This window comes from Orbicella faveolata, unplaced genomic scaffold (genome assembly GCF_042242905.1).
Source record: "Orbicella faveolata isolate gen_17 unplaced genomic scaffold, um_ofav_v1 contig_14, whole genome shotgun sequence".
Classification (NCBI taxonomy): domain Eukaryota; kingdom Metazoa; phylum Cnidaria; class Anthozoa; order Scleractinia; family Merulinidae; genus Orbicella; species Orbicella faveolata.
Window position 1 is genome coordinate 11,459,699 of NW_028301541.1, and position 14,020 is coordinate 11,473,718.

Here is a 14,020-nt window from a genome sequence, read left to right on the forward strand (position 1 = left end):
TCTTGGGTTGAAGGGAGATCAGAATCTACTTCCACGGGGACACAATAGTCATTGGTGTCCATGTCAATGTCAGCATGTTTGGTTCCATGGAGATGAACAAATTTTTGTAAGTGGAGTTCCTTATGATCTCCAATTGCAAGTTTTGCCAGACTGATCCTTCCCTCTGGTCTCTGAGTTGATTCTTGCAATGCCATATTTGAGTGCCACGGCAGCTCGATGTGCACAGGGGTTGCCATTGCTCCCCAAAGGATACGTCTAGGTACACATTCCAGTTCTGCAGTCCACGTCATAGTTTACCTCTGAATTAGTTCTGCTGGGTAAAGGAATTTTAAAGAGTCGGAAGTGCTTTGTTTGACAGCACTGAGTTGGATTTTTTTGAGCCTGTTGCACCAAACCACCTCGGAGCGAGATGGAGATTTTCAGTTTTGCAAAAGGCAAGGGCAAGTAATTTTCTTTGAAGATACATTTGAAGGTCCCTCATTCAGTGTAGAATCACACTCTTGGAAATGTTGATCATTGACTCAGTGTAATTATCAGAGTTATTGCCTCTGGTAATTAGGTTCTTTCTCTGACAGAGAGCCCACTCTTGCTGTCGCTTTAAGGATTTTTTAAGGTATTCCTGATAATGGGGGTACTTTACAGTTGTAACCTTATCTGTAGAAATTCTTTCTCAGAGGATCAGAAAACAAGTTTCTGAAAATGTCCTATCAAGTGTTGGCGATCTTGTTTGTTAATGTTGTAGTTGGAGTTAAAAGGCCAACGCCAGACAGCCTGCAGGAAATGAAATGTACAGAGTAGTAGTAAAGCATCTTTCCAGATGTCTGAAAGAGTTCCCCTTTGTCCAGTGTCGTCATCAGTCATAAAAATCTGTGGTCCTGCTTTTGGCCCTGTAGCAATAAAGGCATGTGGTGGCAGAACGTTTTGTAGTTTTTTTTTGTTTTTTTTTTTTTAATAACCCTTTATTTTATTTATTCACTGAAAAAAGGTAACATACAACACAATTTCAAAAAACAATTACAAAAAATTAAAATGTGACAACTTAGAAAAAGTGAAAATAGCTCACTGAAGCGATCTACGAATTACGGTCTTATAAACACTCACAAGAATCGAACAAAACAAAAGTGCTCTAAAGAGTAACAAGACTTCAAATCTTCTTTTTGTCTGTCCCGAGCTTGTTTTTTAAAAATTTGAGATAGGAAGCAAAACAGAAGGGGTCTTCATTTTTTGCAGAAATCTAGATTTAATGCCTAAAAAAGCCTGTTTTTCGGGATGAAAAGCAAATAGAGCATCGCGGTGTTTGAGTTTGATTTGCATGTTATATTTACAATTCCACCAAGAAGTGAGATCGATCCAAAATACTTAACTAAAATCACATTCAACAAAGAGATGGGTCAGTGTTTGACTGCCAATGCAAAGGTAACATTTGTCGTTCTCTGTTATCTTACCTCTTAAGAGTCTACTTTTTGTGCACAAAATGTTGTGGTTAATCTTAAATTGAAAAACCGACATTTTGACATCGAGAGTTAGTTTGAAAGGAGCTTCATAAATATGTGAAATTTCATCCGCAGAAAAACCTGCGTGCCTGGCTATTGAAAAGTGGTATTGTATTTTTCGACCCATTATGTACAAGCGTTACTTCACCCGAAAGAGGGTCTTTCTTTACATCCTGGCTATTTGGGCTTGTTCTTGTCTTCTAAAGATCAACAAATTTTTTGAGTGGAAATTGTCGGGAAGTAAATGTGTTAATGTTAAAGCGCCGTTTGGAGAAAAGGGAACTCAAGCCATGATAGTTATCTGCTGTCTGATTGGGTTTTATTTTCCATGTTTGATTACTTGGGCCTCATTTACCCATATCACACTGCTGTTCAAGACATCACCAATGGCAAGATGCTACGGTGAGCGACAGAGAGCGCAGCAGAGAGCGTTACTGCGCATGTGCGCTGTGGCATCAATCACTCTGACATTGTGTTGGCTTCCAGCTCAAACCATTTACGTTCTTTCTCCTTTTGGCGTCACTCATATTGGTAGTACACTACATCGCGCAGGAGGAATTGTTGCTATGTTTAACTCGTGTGTCAATACTTTGATTTACTGGATGACAAACAGCGAGTATAGGGTTGGTTTGAAACGTTTCGGGGAAAAAGAAAAGCTCTCAACAGTCTAAACAGGGAAGTGATTATGCATTCCCGAGCGGTTCTCACAGAACTGAACTTTGACGACACTACATTGTGAGATTTTTGCATTCTCATGTGGGTTTTCAATTACGTTTTTCATTACTATGACAAATTTGCAAACTCGTTATCATGCGTCACTGTTATTCATTAGGGAGCTTTAGCAACGACGACGGCGACGCCGAGGACGACGCCTAGTCAAAAATGAATTAATATTTCACAAGTGAAATTCGCCATTGTCTAGATCTGTTCAATACGCCAATTGCTTTAAAATCGTACTCAGGCTAAATATGCAATGACAACCTTAAATTCCAATGGAAATACGATAAATTAGCCGTCGTCATTGGCGTTCCTCAGACTACGCACAACTTGGTCATTTCACGTTCTTGTTTTGCATAGGACGGTGAAGAAATTTGCAAAGATTTATAACGCACGTGTACAGCTATTGCTTTGCGCATTAAACTTTTTGTTTGGTGACTTACTCGTTGCCGTTGTCGTCGTGGTTTGTTTAAGCTCCCTATTATTGATAAGGATACGGTGTCTCAAATGTAATTCGGATGCGTGCATCGAAAGGCTGGACATAGTCATGAAGATATACGCACAAATGAGGTATTTTGAACATAGAATTACAATACCGTGAAATTGCGATGGCCAACAGAGATACATTAACAGTTCTGGATTACTTTTGTAGCTATAATTTACGTTATAGGATAATTGTCGTCGATGGATTAAATGAATAATTAATTAGAGTGGCTCTCTTATGAGCAAGATCTAAGCTGCTCAATGAGATCTCTGAGCACACCTAAACCCCTTCTTTCCCGCTCCCCCCCCCCCCCCCCCACCCCCCTCCCACATACAATGATATTTTTTACCAAACTGGAGCTTATTATTTACTTTCCGTCTCACGGTAAATAAGCATTTTGCATTTATACCAACGTTTAAGTGAACATCTATTATTAGGGCGTGCGCCATCAGATTAACAAGTGGGTCGCTTACTGCGTGCAACAGAACAGAGCACAGTTAAGGCTTCTCTATTTGTTGTAGCGGAGCTCCGGCGGCACAAAGAGCTGCCAAGCGGAGCACCTAACTATAGGAACAGAACCATATACATGCATAGAAATAGAAAACCATGCAGCTTTTTTTTTCCTACGAAGACGAAGACGACAACGCACGACAAGGCGGCCACACTCCAACATGCAGCCTTGGTTTGCAGCCTGCTTCTTGGATAATGGACAATCACGTTATAGTCAATTGACACCTGTCACAAGGTTTAGAGCTCAATCAAATCACGTGTTTTTTAACTGACCTCTGCTCAGGTACTGGTTTTCGATTGGATCACAGGCTCAAGCCAGGTTAATTTATTTTAATGAGGAGCTTCGTTTTTAGGTTTGGCTAATTCTATAAATTATCAACTGTTTGTAAAACCAACAGGCAATGAGCAATTTTCAAGAGGGTCGCAACTTTTTTAAACGGAAAAACGTTACGTCCATCTCGGCTTAATACAGCCAATCAGAATACAGGAAAGCCGTTATTTATTCAACGGTATTACATCCAACCTTCCCACCATGTGCCGCGCGTTTCTCGCATTGATTGTGTTGGCCGCTTTATTGTACAAATGACAGAATTACTTCATTGTGATTGGCTGAGAGCCGCCCAATTTATCGTTAATCTTTAATTTGCACTGCAGTGCAAATTCATGCGCGCGCGTTCCTAATTTTCCCAGTCATATAATAAATGACTAATCGTATGGAAGCTCAAACTGATCGTGATATTTTCAAATGTCACTCGTAGGATAAATATATTGTAACGCGCGCGGGCGACAACAACTTCCAGTCAAGGAGTCCAACAGCCAACGGTTTAATTACTCGACTCTCAACGTTTAGCTTACTTGTACATAGCAAGTCTACTAACACACACAGGCCACTCCATCACGTGAGTCCTTATATACGCTGTATTACGAGTACATTGCGCATTCCGTACTCGCCATATAACCGTCTCTTAGTCTTAGAACTCTTGCGAGTATACATTCAAATACAACCGTTATACATCTTAGCACGCGCATCATAGCTCGTGCAATGACTATATCAGTTTCATTACAATATGTTCTTTGCCGGCTGGGAGGTCTGTACAGTGAAAAACTGTGACCGAGGTCTTGAAAATGCTGCCCGAGGCCGCAGGCCGAGGGCAGCATTTTCAAGCCCCACATTCATCGGCGATTAGTCAACGCAAGTTTATCTCTGTTCACTTTAAAATGGCAAGGAAAGTCACTGTAAGTAAATTCAATTGAGTGTTTTGAAGCTGTGAGAGTTTGCTTGGTTGTTTGTAGCTTGGCGTTGTAATGGCGCTTAATCCTGAGTTTCTCTCGCCGTAAAATTTGAGTCAATTTTAGTCGAGTTTACCTCTCTGATCGTTGCTGTATTTAGGAGAATTTCTGTGGAATATACTTAACGAATTTCCTCGCTTTCTGCTCTTCAATTTACAGTAGAAAAGTCTGATTTCAAGTGATTTTAATAGCAACGACTGACAGAAATTGTTTTGGAAGTAAAACTTCAAACTTCGCACGAAATTTCACACCGCAAAAACAATTTTGGAGAACTTAACTGGTGAAATAAATGCAACTAACATAAAGTGGTTCGAAAAAATCTGTTCTTTAATACATCTTTCTCTGTCTACCATCTGAGTTACTCGCTAGTTGCCGAGAATTTTTACAAATCGTTAGTAGACGGCGCGCAAGCCGATATAATGACAAGAGTTGCGTAAACAAACCCATTTGTAATCTGTAAAACCAATTTACTGCAGGAAAAAAAATAAACATGTTATTTGCCGGCTTAGGGTCGGTCCGTATAGTGAAAAACTGTGACCTCGGGCTTGAAAATGCTGCCCTCGGCAGCATTTTCAAGACCTCGGTCACAGTTTTTCACCGCTACACGGACCTCCCAGCCGGCAGATAACATATATAATTGCAATTGCCTTCATATGATTAGCTATGCGTATTTTCTATGGCATGGTGTAAAATAGTTATGCAATGATCTCTCGTGGTTTACCATGGAATGCCCCACTAGTCACTTGTATTTTTTTGGTATACACATTCGCATTAAGTCTCATATGTGTTCTGAGAAAATGTAAGTGACCCATGGGATATTCCACGGTATACCACTCGAAAGTGTTGCATAACTAGTATAAAAAGGATACAACAGTGCGTAATATGTAGTTAAGGAAATTCCTCTGAAATAAAAGTGACAATAGATTTTTGTTCAAACTTTGTCCACTGAATATTTGTCATATGATAACTTCAATTTTGAAATAAAAAACGGGGGTGCCCATGCTCATTAAGGAGCAGTGAGGCATTGAAAATGCCCCATTTTGGCATTATCTAATGCTTATTATAAGAACGCATTCCCAGTAATTGTAACATCTTTGTAAGCCCGGACTCATAAGAACAACGCATTAAACTACAGTCAATACATTGTGTCGGACACAAATAAACGTTTAAATTTGATTCAGACAGAAAGCCGAATCCTTGATTAAAAATTTGAAGCAAATTTCTTGACGTGGTTACCGACTGCAAAATAGAAAAGACCACAGTGTATCTGCTATTTTTCTTATTTATTCAATTTTCAGCAATAGAAATTAGATCAGTCTTTTCTCAAGCAAAGCTTATGATTAGTTGATGACAACGACTAGAAAAAAAATTGGGGTGCCCATGCTCGTTGGTGAGCTAGAGCCATTTTTCAACTGACAGAGCTCAATATCAAGGCAAATCCGTCATGTTTTCAATATGCGCGTGCACAAGCGCGCGCTAATGACGCCATAAATTATGCGCAGTAAGGATGCGCAATGCAAATGTGAGGAATGACCTTAATTACAACATGACAACAAACAACTAAAGTGACAAGAAATGTAGAAAATGTAATTAATTAAGGGGTGAAAAAAGTGTTTACTTATTGACAAACAAAGCTAAGTTGCCAGTGAAAGATTGACATGAGAAATTTGCCTCTTGAGTAAGGGTTTTTCCCAATCAATACGCAGCGCCTCCTTTTAGATGAATCAATTCATTTAACCATTCAGTATATTTTATAGTAAATGGTTTGAACCCAGGAGTATCAGTAGTTCGTATAGTGTGATCGTCCGGGTGAGTGTAGTTCTGAAAAGAACTGTTGTTGGTGACTGACGTTTCGACAACCTGAGCGGAAGTCATCTTCAGAGTCAAGTGAATAGTGTTTGTCAGTCGATGATGAACGACAACAACATTGTTATACTACCAGCCGACAAAGGACGTGTCTCTGTTGTTATGGACAAGACTGACTACTTTGACAAAATGGACACACTTGTTAACGACAAACAAACTTTCGAAGAACTTAAACGCGACCCGACGCCAGCGATTCAACGTAAACTTAACAGCAAAACTGACTTAGGCTTAAAAAGACTCACACTATTGACACTCAACGCTACTATCGACTGAGGTGCTCAGTACCACAACCATCGAAACTTTACGGACTACCGAAACTGCACAAACCTGGTGTACCGATGCGACCTATAGTGTCATTCTGTGGGTCCCCTACGTATCAACTGTCTAACTACTTGACGACCATACCAGTGTACAAGCTAAAGCTTAAGTTAATTTAGTATTCTTAGAGCTGTAAACAGTGTAGTTTGAAAAAGGATCGAAAGACGAAAGAACAGCAACTCCTCGCTCGAGTTACCAATTTTTCGCCCTTTTGAATTGGGAATAAATCCATGTCATGGTTTGAAGTCAACCGCAGGCTTCCCAAGCTCAAAATACGTGGTGTATGCGACAGCTTGTGTATTGGGAAAATCACCGATCATAAAAAAAAAAAATTAATAATCACAGAAATACCATTGTGCTCCCCATAAGTAGCCTGCGAACACAGACATATTTCCGGCTGTCGCTTGTCTCCTCCGAAAATAACGTCTGCGAACCCGAGCCAGGAAACGATTTCTGTGACGTAATGACTTTTGTTTCTCCTTGGCCAATCAGATTCCATGATAAAATGAAACTCCAGTGCTCCTCGCAGCGGATACCTCGCGCAGTAGTTCTGGGGCTACTTGAGCTAAACTGCGATTGGCTTAAAATTCTTACGCCAGAGAAATCGTTTCCTGGCTCGGGTTTGCAGACCTTATTTTTCGGCCGAGACGAGCGACAACCGGAAATGCGTCTGCGTTCGCAGGCTACCCATAAATGACAGAGAGCTGTGTAGACCTTTCTCTGGTTCAAAATTTATCTGAGTATTGTTGGAAGCTGAGAAATTTTGTAACGTTACTTTCTTTCATTACCCAGGTGATGGCCAGGGTTGTTGTACTTGTGTATAAATGCAATGATAGAGATTTTCAGAAATTTTGAGAAGAATGTTTAACTAAAATAAAAGGTACCACAATTTTATTTTGTGGGCATGGAGCTTTTCCACATATTTGAATTTTTAGCAAAAGGTCAACCCAAATACTTGCAAAGCACCAATTCACAGTCCATTCATAACCTGGTGAGCAATTGGATTTCTATCAGCAAAAAGGGTAGCATTGGGCCTACCTAAACAATCAAGCATTTTAGAACTGACATTAAATGTAACCTGGTAATAAAATTTTATTGTTGTTAACAAAGGGTTATCTCTTGAAGTCTGTCAGTCGTAGATACATTGCTTGTGACTTTCTTAAAATCCTGAACTGGGTTTTTATATGTTTTTCCCTAATCACATGCTGTCTATTTTTGTTTTCGGGAATTTCAGAAACAGATATCAAATAGAATGACATAGTCAATATTTAGCACAATTTCTTGGTTGTAAATATTTAGTTACAAATATCACAGCTTTTTGTTGTTGTTGTTTTTTTTTCTTAATTTTGAATCTTTTTTGTACTAAATTTGCATTTTGAGTAAACTTAAGCTAACTTTTTTATAGTGCACTGTAATATGAAATATTGTCAGTTGTAGAAAGCAACCAACTGAATTGTGTTAGTACTAACTGGCAGTGAACTACAATAAGGTTACAAAAAAAAGCTCATTATGAAAGTTCTAGCCATCTCCATAAATGACATTCAAAGAAAAATAACTGGTGATATTTGTCCAAGCCAATTTTGCAGTATTTGTACTTCCATTGGAGCTTTAAATACTTCGATCAAAATTAATGTTAGCATTTTTTGGCTCAGTGGATAGAACAATTTGTTGAAATTTGTGCATAATTATGGTTTCATGGAAGGCAGCAGTCACAGTAACCTGGATAGCAACATTGCTTTCCAAACCACTCTGTGATGTTTCCTTAACTTGTAATTCAATGCCAGCACTAAGTCAACTTAGCAGTTTTCTACCTGGTTAGAAAGCTCGTTGCAAAATTTATGACTTGAGGAATAATATCCCATGAAGAAAAGAATTGAGTAGTTGTGTCTAAGCCAATTTGCAGTGGTTGAACGTCCATCAGAACCTTTGATACTTAAAAACTTTATTAGCAATTTTTTGGCTGGTTTGATGGAACCATTTGTTGCAATATGCACATTCTGCCATTTGATCTCTGCTAGGGTTGTATGGGAGGTGGCAGTCACAGTAAACCTGGATGGTATCAGCCCTTTCCAAGCCATTCCTTGATATTTCATGAAAAGGGAATATACCAATATACCCATTTTGAAGGGAATTCCAAACATGTGCCCTCATTGCTCGCCTGTTGAACGTGAGGGACGTTGGGTCTAGCTTGTAGCAGAGTGCTGTGGCAAGTGCGATAGCAAATACACCACAGTCTGTTCCATTCGTTTGCTGGTCAACAGCAGGAATGAAGACTTCAATATGATCACTGTCCGGAATGACCAGGAGGGTTATCAATCTGTTCTTTGGTGAATGGCGATATTCCTCTATATAGACTGTCATAGAGTTGAACTTCATTTTTCTGCCTACAGCCAATGTTGCTAACACACACCCAATGCATACCACCAGTGTGCAGCACTTGAATAAAGTTTTTCCTCATCACTGAGAACTGTTGGGCTGTGCCACTTGTAGGTGACAGCAGTCCGTCAATGTGAGGAAACTGCTAATGCAACAGCTCCTGAGCCATTTGGATGTGCTCTTCTGTTAACATGGCACTTTCTCTTATGTCAACATCGTTGCCATCCAGTTGGAACTTTGGCCTTTGCATTTTAAGAATGGACTGCTGGTCCATTTTGGAACGCTTCACAAACTAAATTTCTGGATCAGCTTTTGGCCTTCTGTTTGGTGCATGTTTCTTTTTGAATTCTTTTCCTTTTCTTTTTTGTCATTGTATTTCCAAGAACTCTCCTACTTTACTCTCGCCTCCGTTACTCAATAGATTGTCGGCCTGGTCGTATGTCATTTTCAGCTGATGACAGCACAGGGAAGTGAGAGCTTCTGGGAGTAGTACCTCCATTAGGTATTTTTGCTTGATTGTTGGGAAGTGCTTTCCAAATAAATTAACCATTTAACAGGTTTACCTTTCCTTGAAGTCTCCAAAACATACATTAAACTTAAGATCTTACTTCTCAGTTGGTTCTTCCCCTTCTGAAAAAATGTGACCATTGAATATTTTATGTCGCCAGCTCTCCTTAGAGCCCCACAGAATTTCAGGAAGGTGGCTTTTAATCACATCATGGAAACTGGAAGTAATGTCCTCCTCTGTAATGGCCAATACCTCGTCACTTGGATCAAAGAGTGGTGGTTCTACTCGCTGCTCAGGCCTTGTTGGTCTCTTGCATGGCGGTCCTGGCTGTTTGGGTGGTTTTGACTGTTTGGATGGTGCTGGCTGCTTGAGTGGTGTTGGCTGCTGCTGTCTTGTTGGCTGTTGGGAAGCTACTGGCTGCTTAGGTGGTGGTGCCTGCTCGGTTGGTGCTAGCTGCTTGGGTGGTTCTGGTTGCCGGGGTGGTGCTTTCTCCTTGAGTGGTGCTGCCTGCTTGGTTGGTGCAGCCTGTTAGGGTGGTGGAGGTGCTGGCTGTTTGGTTGATGCTGTCTGCTGGAGTGGTGCTGCCTGCTGGGGAGGTGCTGGCTGCCTGCATGGCGCCACCTGCTGGATTGGTGCTGGCTGTTTGGGTGGTGCTGGCTGCCTGCATGGTGCTGCCTGCTGATTTGGTGTTGGCCGCTGAGGCGTTGCTGGCTGCTGAGGTGGTGCCTCCTGTTGAGGTGGTGGCATTGCTGGTTGCTGGGGAGGTGCTGGCTGCTGGGTTGGTACTGTTGTTGTTGCTGTTGTTGTCCGTAGGGGTGGTTCTGCCGGCTGGGGAGATGCTGATCACTTGATTGCTTGATTTCTGCTGCCTGCTGAATTTGTGCTGCCTTCTGAGGTGATACTGCCTGCTGGGGTGGTGCTGCCTGCTTGGGAGGTGCTGGCTGCGGGTGTCTGAAGAACCCGAATAGCGAATAGCGAATAGTCGCGAATAGCGAACAGCGAATAGTCTCGAATAGCGAATAGCGATGACTATTGATGACTATTCGTCACTATTCGCCACTTTTCGCGACTGTTCGCCACTATTCGCACTATTCGAGACTATTCGCGCTATTCGGGACTATTCGCTACTATTTGCCCTTCGCTATTCGGGTTTTCCAGACACCCGCTGGCTGCTGGGGAGGTGCTGGCTGCCTGCATGGTTCTGCCTGTTGGGCTGCTGCTGGCCGCTGAGATGGTGCCGGCTACTGAGGAGGTGCTGTCTTCTGGGGTGCTGCTGCCTTCTTTGGTGGTACTGTCTGCTGGGGTGGTGATGCCTGCTGTGGAGGTGCTGCCTGACTTTATGGTGTGGAGTGCTGGAATGATGTTGCAGACTGCTGCAATGGTAGGTGTGCTGGCTGCTGAAAGTTGGACTGCATCCTGTACATTTTGAGTTAAACATTCTTTGACGTTTACTCTCCTTTGAAGTAATGTACCGTGCTTTCCTCGCAACCGGCAGGTTCCCTTTTTTAAGTCTAGTTCTTCTGCGGTGTATGGTCCATTCCACTGGCCTTCCATTTTGTGCCCCTTTTTCGTCTTTTCTAGCATATTGCGGCGAAGGACAGTATCGCCATTCTTAAAACTGCAATCGAAGCATCCTTTTCTTTTCAGGTACTGCTGTTTTTGCTTTTCCTGAGCGGCTTTAATATTTTGTTCCACCTTTGGAAAAAGTGCATCTCTTGTTGCGGACATCTTTTCTATATGTTCCTGGAGAACATCCTCAACGGTTAGGTCCCTTACCAGTGTTTAAATTTTTCCCTGATCTTCGTCAAAGTGCTCTACAAACTTTTCCACCTCGAGAGGCAAACGTGGGTGCCTACCATACATGAAGAAAAATGAGCTGCACTTGGTGGTGGTCGACTTGTTGGTATTACGTGCGAATAAAGTACCATCTGTGTATTCGTCCCAATCGTCGTCGTTGTCATCTTTGACCTTCCTAAGAAAACTGAAAAGAAGCGTTAATGTTAGGCTACGGTAATTCTACTTAACCCGTGACCCTGAAACGACGTGTAAAAGTCACATGCCGTAATGGAAAAAGGAAAGCAAGTTTACAAGCGAGTGTTAAGGTCTCATATTGTCTGGCCTATTCCAAGCACTTTGGGGCTATTCTCAATCAGGGTTCATAAATCAGTTGTGCAGGCTGTAACGTCGATTCAATCTTTCCAATCGATCTCGGGGTCAGATTATTTGCAATAAAATGTTTGTGTTTCTTGCACTCCATACTTGACGAAACTATTAACTAGTCCCCTGAACATAATATCGAAACATAAATATATAAATTGATATAAATAACGTGAACTAGCATCTCAAAAGAATATTTTAGACAGTGCAACTGTTCTGAAAAACGTTCAGATGCGCTCTTTCACGCAAACCGCTTCTCTAACGATGTAGTTATTATTTTTGGCCATAAAATTATTGCAATGCTCACTTCTGTAATGACTGGTTCGATTTTTCATCTAGGCCATTGGACTCAGCATGATATGGTGATGTGATCCTTTGCTCGACCTCAAATGTCTCCATAAGTTGCTCGCACACCTGGAAGACAAATACATTGCATCGAAAGCAACTTCTTTCAACGGCTACACAGATGTCTTAGAGTGGTTCTGTTTACGACTAACCCCCTCAGACTAAACCTACCTCGTTCACGAATTCTCTTCCCTGGTCTGATATGATGTGAGCGGGGGCTCCATGGCGACAATTCATCTTATAAAAGCCCTTAGCCACGCTTAACGCACTCTTGTCTGGCAGAGGAATGGCCTCGACGTACTTGCTAAAGTAGTCTGTCATGGTCAGGAGATGGCGTTTTCCCTTGCCAGAAACCTTGCCTGCATCAATTAAGTCAATACCGACAAGGTACCAAACTTTAGCCACCACCTTCACGGGGTGAAGCACGTCGTAGCATTTGCTTTCACGCGTGTTCCGTTGACACCGGTCAAAATTTTTGATCTGTAAAGGAAAACATGTAATAAAAGATAGTGCCGGTATTGTAATGGTAGTCCTGTTAATTTGTCCCGTTTTGCCGCACAGTGTGCAACGTTATAATGTAATAATAATAATAATAATAATAATAATAATGATAATAATAACAACAACAACAAAAATAATAATAATAATAATAATAATAATAACAACAATAATTGAAAATATTTGAGATCGTTTCCCAAAACTGTTGTTCCCTTACAAAGTTTGATCTTCATCTTGGCAATTAGCCATTTGATTCTGGCTTCAACCCTGTTGTCTATCTAAGGAGAAGGTAAACATGAGATTTTAACAGTTTCTGAAATAAATTTAACTTGCAACCCATTTTTAAGAGCATTACTTTGTGCTTCGCCATCTGTGTTAAGGGAACGCAAAAAAGAAGCCCGAATGTTCCTCTTAATGTAAACTTGAAAGGTTCACTTTGATTTCCGTCATTCCGAGAAATCCATCTTTTCCGCCATCAATCAAAAAAGATTACTATTAGAAGTTATCTTGCAAGTTCCCAAGCATCAATCAACTCTTTTATTTTTTGAAGTCGGAAAAGACGGATTTCCCGGATTTCCCGGAGAACTGACTTACAGTAATTAAGGGAAGTAATATAATACTACTCTTTATATCTGTAAGTATACTTACAGTAGAAAGGGAAGTATTACTGTAAGTCAGTTTCCCGGGATATCCGGAAAATCCGTGGTTTCCACTGTCAAATGTAAGTGTCTTGCATTAATGATTTCATGAACAGTCAATTCATACTGTAAGTTGCCAAGCATTAATCTACTCTGCTTTCTGAAGTTGGAAAACATGGATTTTCCGGATTTCCCGGAGAACTGACTTACAGTAATTAAGGGAAGTAATATAATACTTCCTATTTTTACTGTAAGTATACTTACAGTAAAAAAGAGAAGTATTATATTACTTCCCCTTATTACTGTAAGTCAGTTCTCCGGGAAATCCGGAAAATCCGTCCTTTCCACCATCAAATCTAAATGTCTTGCATACTGATTTTATGAGCAGTCACTCCATACTGCAAGTTCCCAAGCATCAATCTATTCTCTTTTTGGAGATGGAAAAGACGGATTTTCCGGTTTACATAGAGAATTGACATATTTATCGAATTTAAGATGTGGAAATGCTTTAAAACATCCTTTAGATTTCTACACTAGTTGCATTCGAAAAATCGGAAACCCTGTGGTGCAGAAACGCTTTGAATGAAGATAAAAAGGACAAAGTAATATATATCTGGAGTATTTTTGCCGTAAAGAAAGCCGTTGATTTAATACGTTAAAAATGCTATCTGGTTGCTTGATTACGCGGTACGGACTAATGTGTTCGCCAAAAGGTCAAGGTTTAGCCTCCGCAGGGAATCAGTGAAAAGCTTTGTCGTGGAAAAGACTGATCTATTGTTTTCCCAGTCAGAAGTTGTTCCATTTTGTAATAATGTTCAGA

General features: G+C 40.8%; 1 protein-coding gene and 2 pseudogenes across 1 annotated transcript; 1 reads left to right on the forward strand and 2 right to left on the reverse strand.

Moving 5' to 3' along the window:
- The first annotated feature begins 1,386 nt into the window (after positions 1-1,386).
- LOC149113997 (allatostatin-A receptor-like) lies at positions 1,387-2,216 on the forward strand (annotated as a pseudogene).
- Positions 2,217-7,393: 5,177 nt separating this feature from the next.
- Positions 7,394-10,090, reverse strand: LOC149113998 (uncharacterized; annotated as a pseudogene).
- On the reverse strand, positions 9,862-11,290 carry LOC149113999 (uncharacterized). The gene has a single exon (XM_089286620.1). It carries the CDS (start codon positions 11,288-11,290, stop codon positions 10,670-10,672), a length of 621 nt encoding a protein of 206 aa, XP_089142746.1. The 3' UTR covers positions 9,862-10,669.
- Positions 11,291-14,020: the final 2,730 nt, after the last annotated feature.

Coding starts and splice junctions, on each gene's coding strand:
- LOC149113999 (XM_089286620.1), bottom strand. CDS start 11,290: ATGTCCGCAACAAGAGATGCACTTTTTCCAAAGGTGGAACAAAATATT.